The sequence below is a fragment of the Elephantulus edwardii genome, unplaced genomic scaffold (genome assembly GCF_000299155.1).
Source record: "Elephantulus edwardii isolate Elephantulus edwardi_28Jun2011 unplaced genomic scaffold, EleEdw1.0 scaffold00044, whole genome shotgun sequence".
Lineage (NCBI taxonomy): Eukaryota > Metazoa > Chordata > Mammalia > Macroscelidea > Macroscelididae > Elephantulus > Elephantulus edwardii.
The window spans coordinates 18052602-18074317 of NW_006399794.1; the positions used below are offsets into that span (position 1 = coordinate 18052602).

At 51.8% G+C, this 21716-nt stretch overlaps 2 protein-coding genes across 2 annotated transcripts in view; both read right to left on the reverse strand.

Annotated features, from left to right (window-relative positions):
* KLHL35 (kelch-like family member 35) overlaps positions 1-5416 on the reverse strand; it is a 9486-nt gene extending 4070 nt beyond the window's left edge. Inside the window, exons 1-3 of the mRNA XM_006885743.1 lie at positions 4527-5416; positions 2472-2656; positions 755-873 (exon numbers count right to left, since the gene is read on the reverse strand). Of these exons, the coding sequence (XP_006885805.1) occupies positions 755-873; positions 2472-2656; positions 4527-5416 (1194 nt within the window). The remainder of the gene's footprint in view (positions 1-754; positions 874-2471; positions 2657-4526) is intronic.
* A 6906-nt stretch (positions 5417-12322) lies between these two features.
* GDPD5 (glycerophosphodiester phosphodiesterase domain containing 5) overlaps positions 12323-21716 on the reverse strand; it is a 52852-nt gene continuing 43458 nt past the window's right edge. Inside the window, exons 10-15 of the mRNA XM_006885585.1 lie at positions 21111-21329; positions 20244-20401; positions 19801-19948; positions 17928-18010; positions 14903-15015; positions 12323-12471 (exon numbers count right to left, since the gene is read on the reverse strand). Coding sequence (XP_006885647.1) covers positions 12323-12471; positions 14903-15015; positions 17928-18010; positions 19801-19948; positions 20244-20401; positions 21111-21329 — 870 coding nt within the window. The remainder of the gene's footprint in view (positions 12472-14902; positions 15016-17927; positions 18011-19800; positions 19949-20243; positions 20402-21110; positions 21330-21716) is intronic.

Below are 21716 nucleotides of genomic sequence, written 5' to 3' on the forward strand. Positions count from 1 at the left end.
ATTGCTAATGAGTCAGAACCAACACATGGTGGATCTTCCATTGGGTTTTCAAGGCTGTAAATGTTACTGGAGAGTACTTATCTTTCTCCCACAGAGCTACTGGTGGATTCGAACCACCAGAGAGATTAGCAGCCTTTGAGTCTACAGCACAATTCTCTAAGCACCAGGCCATCAGAGCTCCTTGACTGTGGGGCAGAGTAGATCCAGATATAGGGATTCGGGGGTATACATCTATATAGGAGGAGACTGTCTCCTTTTTCTCCCTCCAACCATCTGGTGGCCTCAAACCACTGACCTTTTAGTTATAGCCTAATGTTTTACCCATAGCACCAGCAGGGGTCCTTTTAAAATAAGAATAACCCATTGCCAGAGAGCTGATTCCATAACTGTAATAATTTATTAAGGGTTTACCAATTCACTTAACCGGTTCTAAGCAGCACTTTCCCCCTGAATTCCAGATGTTTATTATAAAAAGAAATGGTAGGAGGTTTTGTTTTTCTTAAGTGATAATCAAGATCCAAACCAGGTGTTTGGCATCAGAGTTCATAACCACTGATCACTAAGTTGTGTTTTTTATAGTAATTGCTATCCTTACCATTAGTAGAAGTAGTAGTAGTAGATTATATGACCTTGGGCAAATTAATTCTGGGGGCTCAGATCCCTTATTCCAAGGTAGGAATCTTAAAGTTTCTTCCCCTAGTGTGTCCATAGCTCCGTACTGTGGGTCCCAGGGCAAAGGCTGCAGTGTCCTTACCTGGCCTTGAATGACGGCCATCTTGTGCCTCCACCTGCCTTTGTGCAGTGAGGCCACCTTGATCCAGGTGTGCAGATGGGAGCTGAACATCCACACGTCTCGGCTGTTGATGTGACCTCCTAGAGAGAAAAAGCTAGCCTTGCTCCCCAAACCCTCATTAGTCCCAGCCCCCCAAAAGAACTAGAAACATGGGGCCCTGGATTCTCTAGAGGAGGAGGTAAATGAACTAGAGACATGGGCTCCTGGATCTAGAGGAGTCAATGGTAGATACAGAAAAGTCTTCTTTCTACACCAGTGTGACTCTGAGCCAGTGTCTATATTCCAAATGATGGGACCATCTCAGTTAGGTTAACAGGCAGGGACTCCGGAGGGGGAGCCCCAGCAGAGACAAGAAGCTAATCTTCACTGGGTAACTTGTGATGTGCCAGCCTCTGTGCTCCCTTACAACTCTCCTAAAGGAAAGAGTGCAATGAATGCTCAAGACAAGAGTCTGTAATGCAGAAGGAAAGCAGAGCCAGCTGAATTTGGAGTGGTGAGGGATTGAGGGTGACTGTATAATTTTGCGTCTCTTCTGCCTTCACATTCTTGATTTCATTTTTGTTTACATTCCCCCATATAATATTGGAATTATTATATCTAGTTTACAGAGAGGAAACTCAGAGGCATTTTAGAGGCGAGTATGGTTTCCTGAAGATTATGGGGTCTACAAGGACCAGAATCAGAGCACTGGGTTACCAGAGAAGGACACAGTGTGCCTGTGGGGCCAGGCTATAGACTACCGCTCCCTGTGCTTGGCCTCTCTAGAATTCTTGACCAGAGTTTATCTCTCAGGAGCAGCTAACCCAAGCAAGGATTCAAGACTGCAGCCCTCCACCTAAGCCTACAACCCCAGCCACAGCTGAGTTGACTCAGCTCTGTGTATTCTAAATGGTGCCCAAGAGACACACATACAACACCCTTCCCCATGTCATGCAGAGGCCACCAGAGAGGTTAGCCTTGGATTTCCGGTGTGGTAAGTGGTTTGGACGGTCTCTGAGACCTTCCAGGCTCATTCTCCTGCTGTCTGACACCCATCATAATAACATTAAGTGCACTTTCAAAGCCAGAAGTCAAGGCTTCCCACGTGTGACTCTAGCTGTTCTTTTCCTGTTTCATGTACAGTAGCCTTTTTTCTCCCAGATAAACTCATCCTGTGCTCCGGAGCAACCTGGGCCAGGGATCATTTCTGCACATGCTTGCCTTCATGCCTTTATTTGTGGTGTTCCCTTCAAGAACAGCTGAAAAGTAGTCCCTTCTGTGAAGTTGGGCCAGGTTGCCTAAATAAGATCTAATGGCCCCTTCCTTGTGCTTCTCGATCAGGACTCATAGCTCTGATCCTGTTCTGCCTGGTGATAAGTTTAGTCTTACTCCTCTAAATTGAGCACTCCACAGGAGCAAGGATTGTGATGTAAATATATGCATCTCAGGAAATGCACAGTTAGCCCCCATCAAACAGAGCTGCTCACTTTTGCCATTTTTTAAACAAAAGTTCTTAATTTTTGAACTTGTTTTCTCACCTGCAAAATGGGGATAATAATCTAGACTTAGGGCCGTAGATCACTACAGCCAGTAAATGTAAGGTATTATGAAAAATACTGCTCCAGTTTCAAAGGAATGTCAGGTGTGTGGCGGGCGACGAGCCAATCCCCTGTGAGTCCCGTGCGAGCCCCGCCCTCACCGGAGACGTAGATGTCATTGCGCAGGGCGCAGGCTGCGAACTCGGAGCGCGTGTAGCCGGGCAGGCTAGGCAGTGGCGTCCAGCGCCGGCTCTCCGGGTGGTAGGCATCGGCGAAGGGCAGCTTCAGGAGTCCCTTGCGGTCGCAGCCGCCAATGACCACGATCACTTCTGCTTGTTCCATGAATCTGGCGTGGAGATATACCCAATACCCATAAACTGGCACCAAGTTTTCAAGCCCCTTTGTGGCCATTTCGTAGGCCACGTAGGATCCTGCCCTCATCTCATGCCCTTTTACAGGCCCCTATGCTGAGTTGCGACTCATAGTGACCCTATGTACAACAGCCCTAAACTCTGCTCTATCCTGTGCCAATCGCACTGTCTCTGACACTCCCGATTGAATCAATCCACCTCATAGAGGGCCTTCCCCTCCTGCGCTGTCCCTCCATCCTCCCAAGCATGATGTCCTTCTCCAAGGACTGGTCTCTCCTCATAACATGTCCAAAGTATGTTAGACGGAGCCTCAGAATCCTTTCCTCCAAGGAGCCACCCGGTTTAACCCTTTCCAAGATGAATCTGTTTGTTTTCCTAGCAGTCCATGGTGCTCTCAATACTCTTCTCCAGCACCACAGCTCAAAGGCTTCAATTCTCCTTCTGTCCTCCTTAGTCATTGCCCAACTCTCTGATGCATAGCAAGTGATTGCGAAGACCATGGCCTGTCGCTATGAGTCGCAAGCGACTCGACTGCACATAACAACAACATGCTGAGTTGCAAGCGATTCAATGGCAAATAATAACAACAAAATGCTGAGGCCCATCACTTCCAACTTTCCCTGTGACTACTGATAAGAAGAGAATCACTAGTTCCCACTCAGCCTAAATAAAACAAAAACCCAAACCCAAACCCACTGCTATCCAGCCCATTCTGATTTACAGTGACCCAGTAGGACAGATTAGAACTGGTCATGGGGTTTCCAAAGTTTTAAATCTTTATGGAATCCCACCAGTGGACGGTGCCATAGTACCACCAGAACTCTTCACTCAGCCTATTTACTACTGCTGTTGTTGATTGCCGTCAAGTCAAGCACGACTTAGTGACTCTATGAAAAGACCTGTTGCCTTTCCATAACTTTGTTTCTGCAAGTTCATGGATATTTACTACTCAGTTAAGGAAAAATATGTTTTGCAGAATTCTTACCCTTACCTAGCCCTGCCCCTCCCCCCCCAAATCACCTTCCGTTAACCTTCATGACAGTTCTTTTAGTTAGGGATTACACTTTTTCAGAAGCAAAGCCAGAAGCTTTGGCTTGCCTTATTAAGTGCCAGCAAGTGAGAGGCCAGGATTCAAGCCCAAGTTTATCTTATTCTAACACCTTTTTCTTCTTTACCCTTCTTTTTACTTTCACCAGTGAATCCAACCAGATTAGTGGTTTCGTTCCAGAATGGAATCACTAATTCCATTGCATCAGATCTTTTATCCTCCCATCAAAGCTTTCTCCCCTTCTACAGACTGAAAAGCCTTCTGATATCACCATAATTTCCAAACCCATTTGTCATTGGTTTCATAAATCATTCTGTAAGCATTGAGTATCTTTGTACTAGGCCCTACACTTAGTTGCAAATAGTGGTCAATTAGAGGGGTCCCTGCTTCTGTTACTAAGGATGAGTATTCAGGAGTGGGGAGTAGATTACTTTTATCCTCACCCCCCACGTCTGATGTTTGCCTTTTTGTATCCTTTTGTTATCTACCAGGGAGCAACAAGTCTTTCCAAATCACTCCCCAGTCCTGGCACAGAGTAAATACCCAGTGTTAGGGAATGATGGAGAGAATAGATGGAGGAGTTAATGGCTAGATGAGGAAGACTGTGCAAAGTGGGGTTCCTGCATCTCCCCTCTAGGCTGTTAATTCAAGGGTAGAATTCTCAGCATGAAATCTATTAACTGGTTGTAGAATAGGCGGAATCACATTCAAGTGGTTTAACTGAGCTACTGAATAAGGGGTTGATGAATGAACGGCTGAAATAACAGTGAGCAGGAGGTGGGGAGCAAGGGCTGTACCTCCGCGGCCGGGAGCGGAGCGTCCCAGACTCGCGGCCCAGAATGAAGCAGGCTCGGGCCTCCAGCAGCAGCGGGCGGCACTCGCCGCAGGCCTGCAGCAGCTCGTCAGCCTCCACCTTCTCCAGAAAGTAGGCGGGCGCCAGCAAGGGCAGGCGCACGTGTTCCAGGAGGCGCCGCAGCTGGCCCCGTCGGGCTGGCGCGTCGTGGCGCACCCAGCGCATGGCCGCCTCGAACACGGCCTCCTCTCGGCTCACACCCAGAGCCGGGTCGGCCAGCAGCGCCGCTACTTCGTCGGGAGTCAGCTCGAGGAAGTCCGCGTGGCACGCCACTTCGACAAAAGCCTGGCGCAGCACACGGCCGCAGCGTTCCGCCAGAGAGCCCAGCGAGAAGGCGGTGGCCACGCGGCGCAGCGCCAGGCTGTTGGCAGCGCGCAGGCGGCCCTCGAGGAAGCGCGCACAAGCCTCGCGCAGACCCCTCACGCCCAGCCGCTCGGCCAGAGCCAGCACGGCGGCCGCCTCATCTTCGGCGCGCAGCCGCACGCCCGCGCCGTACACGTAGTCGAGCACCACTGCCAGCGCTGTGGCCGCCGCCGCGCCAGCAGGCCCCATGCTGGGCTCTGCGCCCGGCCCCTCAGGCACCACGGGCACCACGCTCACGCCTCGCTCAGGCAGCCCCGCCGCAAACAGGCTGCGGAAGTAGGCGCTTCCCGCGCTGAGCGCCGCCCGGTGGCATGGGAAGTCGCGGCCACCGGCGCGCAGCACCACGTCGGTGAGGGTGCCGCTCCGCCGGTACGTGTTGAGTGTCTGCAGGACGCGCTGCGCGTGGCAGGCCCCCTCGCACTGCGACGCAGAACAGGGCTCCGACTCCTCCTGCCTCGAGGCCTCCGGCATCCTGGCAGGTAGAGAACGAAAATAGTTTCTCTGCTGGGAAGTGCACTTGGCAGAGACCCAGGTAGGCAGGAGGCTCAGCTCACCACACGCCTCATTCATTCCTTAGCTTGTTCTCACACTTACTCAGTCAAGTTCGTGTCCATGTGTGTTTTCACTTATTCATCCGATCTTTCCATCCACCCGTCCAGATTCTTTAAAGCCACAGCCACCTAGCCCCAGCCTACCAAAGGGCTAGCTTGTCAGCTGTACCACTCCTTCCCTTCCTTATCCACTTCAGCCACACTGCCCTTTCTGTTCTTCAGACTCTACACTTTTCCCTATCCTTTATTACCAGGATACAGATGGCTGCTGTCAACTAGTATAGTTAGAGGAGAGTTTAATAAAGGAATGATTTACAAAAGCCAAAGCAGTTTTTAGAGACTGCCAAGGAATAGAGCAGGGTTATAATCCCGTGGTTAGTAATGGAGTTTTTAAGCCCAAAAGACCTGGAAAGGTGTGGGCAGGGAGGCTACAGGAACCTGACAAAATACATCTGATAAGATCATTGGTCAAGGGATTCAGATAACCCTACCAAGAGAACCAATAGGGAGTGAGCGGATAGCAACCTATCTCTGCTCCCCTATTCTGCTTCTTGCTGCCAGGCCCAAGGGAAAGCTAGACAGCAAAAGGCTTAGCTGTCCAGGTTACACCCCGCCTTGAGCCAATAGAGCAACAGGGAAGAGAGTGAAGAGTAAATCTGAGGAGTGAATGGAAGCTTGTATGTGCTCCCTTGGAGTGCTCTTGCTAGTTCATGAAATTTAATATGTACCCTTACCTCCAACAGCAGGGCATTTGGTTTAAAGTAAGTGCTCAATTAAGGTTGAATGAATGTATGAAACGAGTATTTATTGGGGGTGTTCTCTGTGCTAGGCAGTGAGCAAGATAGTCATAATTCTACTTTCTTGGAGCTGAGCAAAGCTTTCTGTGAAAAGTATGGAGTATTAAGGGTGTTCATAGAAAGGGCACTAAAGGGATGTGTGTGTGTGTTAGCAGGGAGGGGCCCCTGAGGAGGAAAATGTTAAATTGAAATGAGAGGAATGGGTAAACTTAGCCAGATGAAGGGGAGGATGGAGAGGGAGAACAGCCTGTGTAAAGACCCAGAGGGAAGAAAGATCTGAGGTCCGAGCCCGGGCTGAGAGGAAGGTTGGCCCTCTGTGCAGTGAGGTGTCCCAGCCTCTACCAATGATTCACTGTGTGACTTGGGTCAGACCAACCCTTCTAGCAGACTTCTTTTTCCTCATCTACACAGTGGAGATCATAAAGCCTGCCTTCAAGAATTGCTGTGGTGAATAAATAGAATGTATGAAAAGGAGTAGGTTCATTGCACAAATTCACTCAAGTATTTCTTTGTGGGTTTTTTTAAATTATTATTCAAGAGGAAGGTCACATGCCATGTATGCTGGTTGCTTCATTTATCATTTCATCTGATTCTCATACGACCCTGAACAACTTTCCTAAACCCTGTACTTTGATTTTGTCTGTCTGCCATTCGGAAAGAAGTGTACAGACTGACCCTTGACCCTGCCTCTCAGAAGTTTGCTGTGTGGGTCAAATGAGGGATATTTGAGAGGACAGTCTACAGACTGAAGGATTGTACCCGTGTTGACTATGATGTGGTAGCTATGTATGTGCGGCCTCTGCTTGCTCACCTCCTGAGGCAGGGAGCCCATTCTTGGGGTGGGGGTGGGGGGAGTCTCTGTCCTCGCTACACCTGATCCCAGCTCTGCTCTAGAGACTGGAACCTGGACTTTGAGGACTCAGGCCCGAGCTATCCTGGGCTGTCAACCTCTCCCCTCCTCAGCATTGTAGGAAGATGAGCTCTCTAGTGGGTAGGACCCTGCCCACGGGACAGGCCAGGACGGCATTTGGCCCCAGGCTCTTCCTGCCCAGCCACTCTGACATGCAAGCAGGGGGATGGGATTGAGGGGTGTGTCCTGCGGAGCAGCCTAGAACCAGGCTGGGAGGTGAGTTAACCAGGTCTCTCTGCACTCAGTTTGACGGTGAGTCAGGTGAGAAGGCAGCGGTGCTGAGCTGAGACCCAGTGAACAGTTCTCATTAGTGTAAGGTGGAACTTCTCCCCTCGGAGACGTTCCAGCCACAGGAGCTGCCTTGGGAGGAGCCTCTGCCTTCCTTGGACGTGTGCTGGCACTTTTTCATTCATTCAGTTGTCTGCTGCATTGCACTGTCGTGCATGGAGACACCGGACTCAGTTTCTACCCTGGGGACTCCCAGGCTGGGGCTGATGGATGTATACCCAGTTGGAACCTGGAAGGTAGCGATTCCCCCAGCCAGTCTCACTCACACAGTCTCTTTCCCTGGCTGAGTCGAGGAGTGGGAGAGACAAGGGTGGAAAGGCAAGCGTCTGCACACAGACACAGGAGAGCAGCCCCTAGAAGTTGACTCCAACAATCGCACTTACACACCCACTCACAAACCCCTAATTAGACTTGTGAATATCAGTTTGTCCAGTTCCTGAGCCCCGCCCCAGTCTTACCTGGCCACGCCCTCTTCCAGGTGCCTCTCCACTGCTGCCTTCAGTGCTGCTTCAGTGCTGAAACTCACACCCCTGGCTCCTCGACTCCCGTGTCCCCACCGCTCTGCCTGGACTCCTGATCGGGCTCAGCTGTGGGAGGACAAAGGAGCTGGACGCCAGGATGAGAGGAGGGGAGTAATGGGGGAGGGGAGGAGGGCTGTTGGGCTTTTGTTCCCCTCAAGGACCAGCCCCTGACAGGGAAGAAGGGAGGGGAGTGGCAGTAAGCATAGGCTTGATTGTGTGAGCAACTCTGGGGATCCCTCCTGCTGAGATTGGGGGTAACTGGACGCTGAGCCCCGGAATAAGTACAGGCTTGTGAGTGCCTGCCCAGAACAGACTGTAATCGTGTGATTGTGAGTGTGCAAAGTGTTACACTGTGTAAGAGGACTGCGAGAGCGTGGCTCAGATGTTACTATTGATAGGACTGCCATGCCTATCAATCTTCTTTTTTGCTGTGTTCCATGTCTGTGTTTCTGCTTGTGTGGGACTTTGTGGGCAGGCTGTGTCCTGTGTGGCCTTGTCTCTTGGTGCATGTGTCTCTATGTCATTCATTTCAGTGTCTGACAGGAGTCTGTCGCAGGATAATTAGTGTCTGTGTGTGTCGCACAGGGTGTATGTCCACTGACCTCGTATGTCTGTGTGTGGTAGGCATATGTGGCCTGTGTACAAGGATTGGTGTCAGTGAGAACAGGGTGTGGTCCTGTGTCTGTGGTCTGAGTGGAGGAGGTTTTCACTGCCCAGTGGAGTAAGCACAGTAGGGCAGTGTGGTGGTCTTGGGTAGACCAGCATGGGGTGGATGGGAGAACAGTGTAGATCTGGGACAGGCTGGTTTCCACAGATCATTTGCTGCAGCTACCAGGTGCTGCAGAGCCTGGCTTCTGTGGGCTGGGTGAAGGATTTGTCCTCATGGAAGATGAAGCCACTTGGAGAAGGAATTTGCCTCGACAAGAGCCCAGATGAGCTCTGGGCAACTGGGACCTGGTGCTGGTACTGCCATGAATTGCTCTTTGACCTTCACTACCCACCCCTTAGCTCAGGCCCCATATCTCAGGAGGGATAATTGCCTACAGCGCATATCATATAGGGCTGCTGGAGCACTCGAGGGAGGGTTTGTGAGTGACAATGACTGAGACATGCTGGCTGCTGTAAAACCCCACCCATGGCTAGAGTTTGTGGGAGGGCCATGATGGAAGGATGGGTCCCTGTGATGCTGGCTAAGTGGGGTACTGAGGCCTGGGAGAAGATTTTGTGCCAGGGACCCTCATCCCCTCCCCCAAAGGATTTAATATTTTTCTTTAAGGATATGAGGTTTGAACACCTTTGAATCTGTACTTGGGAAAGAGGGGCAGCAGGTTTAGGCAGAAATCATATAGAGAAAGCCCTCACTATCTGAGGTCCAAGGGAGGAAGAAAAGTGAGGTACTACTGAGACTGCAGGTGGAGGCAGCGGTAGAGGGAACCCACTTGTTTGTCTGTGAAGTGAGCATTGAGGCTTCCCTCCACAGACAGGGAGGGCACCAGCAGGAGTAGTTTTCAGTAATACCTCAGGCTAATGGAGAGGAACCAGGGTTGACCTCAGGCTGAGGGCTCTGAGCAAGTGGTAGGGGTGCCATGGCCCCCATTTCATATTCATTGTTTGGGATGAGGAATCCTGGAGCAGGGAATGGGTGGTGAGGCACAGGGCCTTGGTGACAGGAAGATGCTGACTGGCTGCTACCATTTACCATTTCCAAACCTCCTACCTCCCTTCCATCCCTATGCCCTGAAGACAGCAACATAATTCACGTTGCCCAAGTGTTGCCAGAAACCTGGACCATCCTGACCAGTGTACCCATAGGAAGTGGGGACTGACCAGAGAGGCAGGAGCTGACAGGAAAGGTCCACTTCATTCTTTTGGTTTTGGGGTTTTTTCCAATTAACTTTTTTGATGGGCCTGCTAGACTGGAGAAGAGACTGTTGGAGTGTTTTGAGAAGAGCAGTGTCCTCCTACAACAGAGTGTCCCCCACCTCTGACCCATCAAGTTCTCTTATATCTAAGAAGAGGTGGGAGCTGACATGATTTCCAGAATTTCAAATGGTGACCACCCACATTTCCCTTAAGGGCAGCCCTAGAGGTTAACAAAGGGGGCTGGGGCTGGGTGCCAAAATTTAGGAGGAACTTTTATTTCCTCTTAAGAAGGTGCTGAAGTCTCCCAGACCCTGAGAGTACTGTCTAGAAATATTGTCTGTATTTGGAGCAGAACACCGCCCCCTGCCCCCATGCCCCAATGGCTTCCAAGCAGGACTAGGTTTACATGGTTTTGTGACTCAGGGAACATATCTTCCTATCAATTATTTTCAGCCTCTCAACTTTCTTGGGATGCTGCTATTCCAGATGTAGTACATACCACCACTTGGCAGGGATCTTTATAAACTGCATGAAGCTAAAGAAACAGGCCTTCCCCCACCAATCCTACCACCTGTGTATCCCACTTAGTGTATCAAAATCCATATTACCTCAGACACACACTGTGTTTCTCTCCCACCCCACGAACATGCCTTCTGTTACTGACAGGGAGCTCTGTGGCATAATCCATGACGGGATGTGTCACTAACCCAAGGCTGGACTGTTTCTGTAGTGGTTCACATCTACCAAGGACTTAGCGACAGACGCATAGACTGTTTCCTCCCATGAAATTGACAGCCTCGGAAAATCAGAGGGTCAGCGGTGAGTCAGGACTGACTTGAGTGAGACCATTCCTGACTCTACTTGCCAGCAACAAAAAAGTAAAAACAAAATAATTTGGTCATGAAAGGGTTAACATGGGCTCAAGCTGGGGTTCAGCTTCTTTCTTTTCTTCTAGGATACTCTGAGACCACACAGACAAAAGTAAGAGTTCCAGTCTTCCCCTGATTCCTTTTCACGGAGGACAGAAGTGATAGGGGTCCCAAAGATTGAAAGACAGGAAGGGACACTTGTGGTCCTAAGGGCTGTATTTTGGCTTTCAGGCCAAGTGCCCCATTATGCTAGATTTGGGAGTGGACCTCCTCAGTCAGGTCCAAAGCCCAGATGCCCAAACTAGACCCCAGCCTTGGCTAAAGAGGCATTTCTGATCAAGGGCTTGTCCCACTACAGGCCAGGGGGCATAAAATCCATCTGATCATGAGGGGACCTGCAAGGCCTACTCTGCAGCCCTACCTCAGACTCAGGACCCTTTCCCTGCTGCCTGTACAATCCCTAGTTGCCCATGCATTGCGCTTCCTGGCATGCATGTAGTCTAGAGTAAGAATCTGGAGGAGTTCTGGCTCTGTCAGACCAAGCTGCGTGGCCTTGGATGGCCACTTGATCTCTCCAGGTGTAATCCAAGGCAGTTAAGGAGCTCCCAGACGCAGATGAGACTCCACTAGTGTCTCCCTGTCTTTTTTGTAGGGCTGTGCTGAACCCTGTACCCAGCAAGCTGCCCCCACCTTTCTGCTGACACCCCAAAAAGAGACAACACCTGTCAAGATGGCAGCTTTAATCCAGGCCCAGGCCCCTCAGACCCCACCAGTGCAGGCTTCCTTGGCACAGGTGGCCCCTGACGATGCCCTGATCACAGCTCCCTGGTGCCTCCTGCCCTGGGTGCACGGACTTGGAAACCGCAGGCATCCTGTCAGTCTGTATGTCCTGGGCTTTGTGGGTGCTGTGGCCACAGAGGTCTGTTGGGACACTTGGGAATGGATCCGGCAGTCAGAAGCCTGTTCTTCCAGCTGCTCCTGAGGGACATGGCTGGGCCTCTCCTGGGGCTGGGCCAGCGCTGGCTGTGGGTGGCTGGTGGGAAAAAGGGCATGTTTCCACCACTGCAGCAGGCTTTCCTCCTGGGCTGAACCTCCTTGTGCTTTGAGACTGATGTAAAGAGCAGAGGGGCTGGGGACAGAGGCCCAGCCCAGGCCGTCGAGGCAGGACAGGAACGGAGAAGTTGGTGCCATCACTCTGAAAGCACGGGTATGTGAGTACATCTGGGCATCAGCATCCTCACCACAAGGGAAGCTATAAGGGGAATGGCCCAGTGGCCTTATCAAGGCTTCCGGGTTAGGATGCCAGGGAAGGCCTCAGGAGGAGGAGCAGGCCCCAAGCCCCACACTTCAGGAGCCCCAGGCCCGCAGGGGTGTGCAGAGACTGAGTCCCAACCCAGATGGTCCTCAGGGAGGAGGGACGCGTCCTCCAGTGTCTGACCAGGAGTTAGAGCCAACCAGGAGGCTGTGGAGCCAGCTCTCAGCGCACTCCAGGTGCAGGCGCACTCCTGCCGGCTACCCCCTGCCCGGCTCCTCCAGTTTCCACTTTACAGGCTAGGACAGGCAGGTCTTCATCTTCAGCTAATGCCCACTCCTGTCTGTGAGGGTCTTGGCGTGGCTGCTGCCCCCTCGGGGGTTCACAGGGGTGGTAGAGCTGTTGGCATAAGTGTCGTAACTATTCTCTGAACATACAGAGAGCTCATCGGAGACCTCCACACCATCGCTGATCTCTGTTGGTTCAGAGAGAGACAGAATGTGAGTAGACAGAGGAGGGAGCTTCAGCCACTACTAGCCGGGCAGCTGGAACTAACAGAGCCATTGGGTTGTACCCTGGTAGCCAGCCAGGTATTCAAAGCCCTTGATGGTCTATACTCAGCCCTATGGCCTCCACACAGTCCACTCTTCCTGGGAGTCCCTCTGCGGCCACAGAAACCACCTGCACCCTCATGAGCTTTGCACCCATGTGTTCACTCTCCCAAGGGCCTCTGCACACACCTGCTTCCCTGCTGGGAGTAACAGTTCCATCGTACCTCTTTTGTTAAAATCAAATTCTGAATCTTAAGTTTAACGTATCTGTTATTTCAGCCTCCTGAAAGCATCTCCTGAGATCCACAAGCTGGGATGAGGCCTTCTCATGGCCACTCTGTCCCCTGGGCCAGTTTGCCCAGTCCTGACTGTGTTCTGTGCAGTCATTGTTGATAGGAGCACCTCCAGGGCAGGGGGGAGTCTGGGCACCTGTGTCTTCAGCACTCACACAGCACTGTGTGTACAGTGGGGCTGAGAGTCTGTGGAGAAGACCTAACCTAGGGTGTGTGTGTGTGGACTATGGCTGAACCCTTGGGTCTGGCTCTGCCAAGAAAGGAGGAGTGAAAGTGAATGAATAGATAATGAACACTATTGGAACAGATGAAGGGAAGGTCAATCTGAAATGAATGGATGATCAGATATTGTGTGGATGGCAATTAACAATCTGGGGCAGGACACACATAACTGACTGGGGAGTAAATGATAAGGAAAAGTTCATACAGAAACAGTGGTGGGTTGGCAGAGATGAGAGGTGAGGGAGGGGTGCAGAGATTAGTGGATGGATGGATGGATGGATGGATGGATAGATGGATGGATGGATGGGGTGAAGAAAAGGGAAGGTACAGCAAGGAATTGGTAAGACAATAAATGATGTTAAATTATAATTAATGTTATAAAACAAAATATATATGAATGATTGAATGAAAACCAATTTAAAAAAGAGGGTGGGAGTTGGATGCTGGAACATTCTAGGCCTCAGGACTGGCTTTCTGCTTTCTGTTTGTACTACCTGTCTGTTCTGACCTCTCTGTGTCAGGTACAGTGCGGGTACTTGTTCCATGAACAGGCCCCTTTGGGGAGTTTCCTCCCCACTGCGGCCAGGACTATGTTAGAGGGAGGCTCTGATGGCTGTGGGATGGCCAGACAGGGCTCCAACCCAGCCAGGGTCAGCAAGGCTGACCAGGAGGAAGGGTTTAGGTAGGGTAGAATGAATGGAACAGTGCCTGGCATGCATCTGCTGAATGAATGAGCAGATATTCACACCATCCTTGGAGCCAGCCCTGCTCAAAATAATGTCATCCAGGGTTCACAAGTGCCAACTCTGGGTGAGGTCAGGAGCTGGTCCTCCCAAGTGCCCTCTGAGGAAGGCATTAGCCAATTTACAGAGGAAGAGGCTGATGCTGAGAGATGAGATGGTTCAGCGTGTCCACGTGCACACAGCTAATGGCACAGAGATGAGATCAGGCCCAGATGCACTGGGCTCCTGAATCTCCCTGGAATCTCTTTTCTCTGTCCCCATGGCTACACCTTTCACCTAAATGGTTTTTCCTTTCAGCTTCCACCACTAATCCACTTCTACACACTGTAAAAGTGTTCAAAGACAAATCTGTCTATGACCCTCTCTGTTTTCAAAATAAAGTCTAAACTCCTGATCAGCTCAGTTGAAGTCCATGTCTTCCACCATCATGCTGGCTGAGCTGACCAGGGGCCTCCCTGATGGAATGATACTTAGCCAATATTGTCACCTCACCACCTCGGAACATGCTGTCCTGGCTGGCGTATCCTCGCTTCCCTATTTCCCCTTGCCAAGTCCTTACCACAAACCACAGCCAAGCTACTTCCTGTCCATCCATAACATTTTAATTGTTACACACTCCCAAGGAGCTCTGAAGACACAACAGTTAAGCATTTGGCCTAACTGTAGATTGGTTGTTCCAACTCACCTATGGGTTCTATGGGAGAAAGACCTGGTGATCTGATTTATACTCTGTCACATGGGGTCACTATGTGTTGAAAACTGATTTGACAGCAGTTAACAATAGCTTTGCAAAGTGGGCCACGAACCTCCCTCCTTGCTCCAGGAAACACTGACGCACTCCCTTCTCCTCTCTACCCCTCCCACCACTAGCTCCTGCTTGCTACCTTAGCCGGCCAGCCACGGCAGTGACACTGATCCACAGGCCCTGGAGGTGATGTGCGTGCAGGTGTGGACTTCATTGTGGATTCGTGCTTGGGTGGGTACATCCATGGACTACATGTGGATCCTGACTATTTCCATGTACACACTTATCTGCATGCATGTGTGTGCAGAGCCGAACCCCGGGCCTGGCGCCCCCTGCCTGCGAGGCTGCGCACCTGAGAAGATGAGCTTTTCCTTCATGATGCTGACGTCGCGGCTGGTGCGGTGGACGGCGGCACTCAGCATTATCTGCTCAGGGTTGTAGCTCCGTATGCCACCCAGGCGCCACCTGCAGAGATGGCCCTTGGACATCAGGTCCCTCCCCACCCGTATCCTGGAGCAGAGATCCTGCCCATAGCCAGAGCCTCTCCGGATTTGGCCCGAGAGACTAGCAGGACTCTTGTCTGTACGGATGGACAAACAGTCCCAGTGAAGGGTCCGGCTGGGGCTTGAACTGGAGCTACCGATTGTCAGGTAGGACTCTCCTGCCTCCCTCTTACCTCCAGAACCGTAAGTCAGTACACTTCCCCAGAAAGACAGTCTGGAGGGGGGGGGGGGCATTGGTTAATTCTGTTTCAGTGTGCCCAGCTATCCACCTGGGTTTTTTGGTTACAAGTTTGGGCTGGGGAAAGGGAGCTTAGCAGACATAACTATGACCTGTCCTGGAGTTCACACAAACCTCAGAGTCCCAGCTGCGCCATCAAGACCAGAGTGAACAAAGCCAGAGGTAAATCCCCTGAGAGGTGTGAAGGAAAGGAGGAAGGTGAAGGGACGTGGGAGGGTGGGGGCTTTGTTCAAACTAGTCTTCGCAGAGGCAAAGGTATTAGAATGCTTTTGTGTGGGACCATCTCTCCCTCTGCTCCAGTAACCCAGAGAGAGTGGGGCATATATTCCCAAGGAGAGGGACAGGTTGGAGCATTAGTACCACTGATGGCTGAAGCTGGGACAAGGTGCATACACAGGGCATGCAGGGTCCAGGCATAGAGGACAGAGGACCAAGATTTCAAGGACAGCTTAAGGGACTATTTTTACGGTAGTTGTTCCTCTGAACAAGCTCCAACCTCCTGGCCTTAGATTTTCTTGGGATTTAGACAGAAGGACTCACTGGACCCTTATTCCTACCCTCCCAAGAGGAAATGGTGGTCAGCTCAGAAACAAGAATCCATGGGTGGAGTGAGTCAAGATCGCACCAGGAACCAATTGTGAGTTTCTAGATGGGGTTGGCACAGCAGAGACAGGCAGATGGATGGATAGGTGGACAGATGGCTAAACAGAGCAGACAGACAAGGGGAAAGCAGGAGGCAGCCTCAGTTCGGGCCATGCTGGTTGTCCTGCTAATCCTGGAGGACAGCGAGTGGGCCTTTTGTATTTACACCACGTCCCCAGCACCAGCCGCCAATAGTCACCAGTTCACAGATGCCAGATAAGGATGTTGAGTAAATGAATGGAAGAGTAAGGCCCACAGAGTAGCAGTCTTTGCCCTGCCTTTCACCGCCCCAGGCACTCTCCTCTAAGAGCCTTCTTCTGACCCCTAAGATAATGGTGTCACTCTGGCTGTGTCTTGAGGTGAGCCTAGCACACTTCATCGCACCTGGGATCCTGCCAGGTCTGCCTCTCACACCAGACTCTGGGCTCCCTGAGGGCAGGGCAGGCTCCATGCTGCAGGCGTAGCATCAGCTCAAACTGAGACCATTGTCAGCTCCAGTGGCGAGCAGGGGAATGAGGGTCAGGAAAACACCTCTTCAGTGGCTCAGTCCCATATTCAGGAAGCATAGTTTCTCCCTAGAAGCTGGAAGCTGATCCCAGAGGGCCTGAGTGAGCTAAGGGAGCCCTAGGACTCATCTTAGCAGTGAATACGAATGACAAGGAGGAGAGTGTTAGGTTAGGACCTCTACAGCCAGGCATTCTAGGTCCCTGAGATCACATCAGTGCCAACTTAGAGAGAAGCAGAACTAGACCAAGCAGAACAGGGAAAGGGGACGGAGCCCAAACCCCACTGTATTTAAGTCTTGTTCTGACTCCCAGCAACCCTACAGGACACAGCAGAACTGCTCCAGAAGGTTTCCAAGGATGTAAGTCTTTATGGTGATAGACCGTCACATCTTTGTCTAGAGGAATGGCTGGTAGGTTTGAACCACCAACCTTTTGGTTAGCGGCCCAACACTTAACCCACTGTGCCACCTGGGCTCCTAAGAGGGTAGAAATAAGACAAAATGAAAGTGGTCGATCAAAAGATGGAAAGACAGAGATAACAAGGAGAGTAGTTGATGACAATGCCAACCCCAGAGAGGCCGAAGCCAAAGGAGGAAAGAAGCCTGGAAGGGTCTATGCTGGGAAGACAGTGAAGGCTTCTGAGGGTGTCTGACTCTGGAAGGGGGCATCCCAGGCAGAGCCCCCTCCCCAGAGGGAGACAGAAGCACCAGAAGGCCAGGCCAGCACTCTGCTAACAAAGGGCTGGTTCCTGGCTGCAGAAGCAGTGGTGGGGTGGAGAGCAGAGTTCACACGGCAAGGTGGGAGGGGCAGAGGGAGGGCATGAGGAGAAGGAGACAGTGTCAGGCAAGGGAGGTAGCTGGGAGGGAGACCCCATGGAAGCCCAGGTATAGGGCACAGTGCCCAGCAGGTTTCCAAACCAACTGGAGAAGGGACAGTGAGGAAAAGGAGGAGGAAGACCACACCAGAATTACCTGATCAAGTGATAGCTGTGAATGCCAGAGTGCAGCAGAGAGAGAGGGGCAGGGCGGGGAGAGAAAGGGGGGACATGCGCCAGGATCAGAGTGGTATGGGACAGAGAGAGAATGTCAGTCAAGAGTAAAACACTGGCCCTTTAATTCTTGGCTGGGTCGGGGGCCCTCCCGGCCCTATGCCCTCCCTTGGACCAATCACACCCTTCCCACAACCACTTCCCAGGTTTCCTGAGGGCTGGGAGCTTTATGGCATGGCCTGTGGCATGCTGGGGGAAGCCAGACCCTGGCTAACAGGTGGGGGAAGTGGGCCCAGAAAAGTGGAACTTCACAGAGCCTGGTTCTAGGTTCCCAGCTGGGATCCTTGGGAGTCTCTCCTTCTCTCCTGAGTGAGGACATCTGGTCAGTTCTCTGGCCTGGGTTCAGGGTTCAGGGCTGGGCTCCCTGGCTGGAGTAGGGACCTGGGGCTGCTGCGGGGTGGGAGTAGGAAGGTCAGGGAAGACGGCCAGAGCCTACTCACTTCTGAAACACGAAGATGCCAACGATGACAGTGAAGGAGATGAGGTCAGCGGTGACCCACATGAGACAGTACTCGTCCGGGGGCTGTGGATAGATGGTCCGTGGCTAGGCACTGCTCATGGCCAGTGCTGAGCAAGCTCGAAACTGCAGGTCCATGGGCAGGAGGACCCACAGGTCAATCATGAAGGGCAGGGAAGGACCGTAAGGGGCTGGGAGCTTGTAAGTACATTCTGCAGGAGCAGGCTCTGGGTATGGAGTCTGGGTAGGGGTGCATTTCTGGGTATTTGCAGAGAATGGGCTTAGAACTGAGTGTCTAAGGTAGAGAGAGTGTGGGCACACATGTATACACTCATGCTACACACACTGTATGACACTCAGGGACTTGCTGGGTTGTAGAAATGGTTAACATGCTTGGTTACTAATTAAAAATATAGATGATTCACTCAAAAGTGTCTTTGAAGAAATACCCAGTGATCTGCAAACCAACCATTGAAAACCTGATGAAGCACGTTTCTACTCTGCTACAGACGGGGTCATTCTGCGTCAGTATCCACTTGACCGCAGCTGTCTTGTCTTTTTAGTGCTCAGGGGAAAAAGGACTATGAGCCAGGAAGATTGGTGTGCATAAGGGGCTCAAAGCAAGAGCTGAACGATAAGAGATAAATATCCGGAGGTGCATGTGTGACACATCAGGTGAGCAGGCATGTGTGTGCGCGAGAGAACAGGGGGATGGACCGCATCTGTGTGGGTCTAAGGGTGCATGTATCACTGAGCATGGCCTATGCACTATGGCACATGGGGTCTCTCCCACCACGGAGGGGGTTCTTGAGGGTTGTGAGGTGTTGTCATAAACTAGCATCTGAAGCCCTGTTTCCGCCTCTCTTCAAAGCCCCTCTATGGTTTTATCCCTCCCTCTCTTTCCTCCTCCTCAGCTGTGTCTCCTTCTCTCACTCTCCCCTTCTCCCTAACCTCCACAACCTTTGGTCTTATTCACTGGGAGTGGAAATATCTCAGCCACAATAAGCCACACACACTCACACCCTTAGCCTGATCCTCTCAGGGATGCCTTGGGGTGAGGACGCTGGGAGCCACCACCCCAGTGCTCTGGGGCAGGATAGCGGCTCTCCAAGTCCACCAGTGGCTGAGCTGGGACTGGGACTCAGGTCTGTCTGTAGGTATGCAGCCAGTAATCAGAAAATGGCTTGATTTACATGTTCTCTTTGGGCATCTTTTAATGCTCTATTGTTCACAGGTTTTCTGTGAGACATAGTCAACTCAATGGCACCTAACAACAACAACACAACAGCAATTCTTGTTCTTGAGTCTGTAAGTGGTACAAGTAGTTGACATGCTCAGCTTCTAATGGACAGGCTAGAGGGTTCAAGTCCATCCACAGGTGCCTCAAAAGAAAGGCCCGGTGATCTGTTTCTGAAAATTCAGCCTCAGAAAATCCCAAGGAGCACGTTTGCTCAGGTGACACAGAGTCACCGTGAATCATAACTGACTGGATGGTGACTGGTTGTTCTTATTCTGTGGTTAGCCTCTTTTCCTCATTTCCTTTCTTCCTTTAAAGCAAAACACAAATAACAGCCCAAACAACAACAAAGCCCCAAAAGGTCTTTATTTCTTAAGGGTTCTTCCATGATGGTTTTTTCTCTGGGTAAGAACAGGTCCCAGCCCCCACTTCCCAGCACCATAATGCAGGGTCCAAAGGCAAAGGAAAATCCTCCCCAGACCTCAAGCTGGGTGCGTGCCCCCCTCAAGACCCACTAGGGAGGGCCTGGGCGTAGGAGTCTGCAGAGTAGTTGGGGCAGGCCACCAGCAGCTCTCTGCCTCTCACCCCCATGTTTATGTCCCTAATAAGTTCTACTCACCATGATCCACAGGGGAGAAGGCACCTGGGACAGGGTGTGAGTGTTGTCGGAGGTGACAGATGGGACCCCTGCGCACCACAGCAGGGAGAAGAGCCATGGAGCGTTGACCGTGTAGAGATTCACACTCAGGTTCCAGGAGGCATAGTCCCTGCGGGGGGTGGGGGGTGGGGTGGGCAGAAGATGGCTGGCACCATAGATTCTGGTTGCCTCTGGGGCTATGAGGGAAGTCTTAAACACGTCCCCTTCATGATCTTAGGAAAGGAGCTTTCATCCCTGGAAGGTCAAGTTTAGACACAGCCCGGGGTATGCTTGGCTGCAGTCTGTGCCTCTGAAGCCATGCCTGCGTCCTGTGTCCAGCCCCACTCCCAACCGTGTGCTGATACGTGAGACCAGGACAGATGCAGTCCCTCCTCCTCTGGGAGAGCCTGGGGTGGGCCAAGCACCTGAGCTCCTGGTCGGACACCTGAGTGTATCGAAGGTTGAGCCGCTGGATGTGGCCCCTCCGCAGGCTGGCTACTGCCTCCTTGGAGCCTGACGTCTGCTGGAATCCGGGAGCCACTTTCTGAACCAGGGGCCTCTGCCGGTTAGGCAGCCACATGACCTGCAGGCAGGAGAGGAGGCAGCCTGAGATTTTCTGTAAAATAGGGATAAGGATACCTACACCTTATAAAAGGAGCCCTCGTGGCAAAGTGGTTAAAGAGCTGTTGCTGGCTACTAATCAAAAGGTTGATGGATTAAACCCATCGGCAGTTCCTCAGGAGAACAGACCTGGCAGTCTGCTGCTGGGACCATTCCAGCCTAGGAAATCCTGTGGGTCAGAAAGCCTGGGGCCAGTTCTCCTGTCTGCCCGATGGCATACCACAGCACCATCGCCTAGGGCAACTGCTAATGTGCAGAAGAGCAGGGAGCTGGCACACGAGGAAGCATCAATGCAATCATCATTGCTAGGGGATTAGTTCATCCTGTCTAGGGCTGGATCATTCTGGCAACAGTTCAGGAAGTTTCTAGACCCTTGTCAAGACAAAAGTTGTAATAAAATATCAATTACTCTGTGTGTGGGCCACCAGCCTCTAGTGTGCTGTCAGGGTGGATACTGGATTCCTCCGATCTGAAAACTCTACACCACAATGATGTGGCAAATAGGTCACCAGTGTAACCAGAACCTAGGCCCTTTGTGTTTGAAAGGACTTCATTTTTCCCTCCCATTCCCATGATGATCTTTGTGGTGGGGAGGGGCATGCCATTCCATTCTATACGTGGGAAAACTGCGGTCGGCCGAGTGGACTGGTGGGCTTACGGCAGAGCCTCACCTGGTGCTGGGGGAAGCCTGAGCGCAGCACGGCCTCCAGTGTGATGTTGAGGAAGCTGGCACGGAAGGGGTGCTCCCGCGGAGGGTCACGCAGGTTGAGCAGAAGCGAGGCGTTGCCCTTGGCCAGCTCCAGGAGCTCCGCGAGGCTGCAGATGGACTGGTTCTGGGCCTCCCTGTGGTCAGCGGCCGACAGGGAGCTGGCTGTCCAGAAAGGGTCAGTCTGGTGGAGACACAGGCACACACAGCCGCTTAGATCCCCACGTGCCTCCCAAGGACCCTGAGTGCAGAGCCCTGGGCTGCCAGCGGGTCCTGGGGTGCATGTCAGGTGAACTGATGGCTGTAGCCCTTGATGGGGGCCCTAGGAAACCCTGGCCCTAACTTCTCTACTCCCTACCCCACCCCCGGTAACAGAAGGGATTTCTCTTTCCAAGCACATTTTTCTTTCAGTAGCTTTTTAGACCTCTAGTAAAAAAAAAAAAAAAAATCCGTGACTGTTAACTGCTATCATCATCATCAACTTTTTCTGGTGAGAGAAGATCAAGCAGTGAAACCATGAGATGGAAGTGCAAAACAAGGGCCCGAGGAGCTGTGCAGGAGGCAAGCTCTG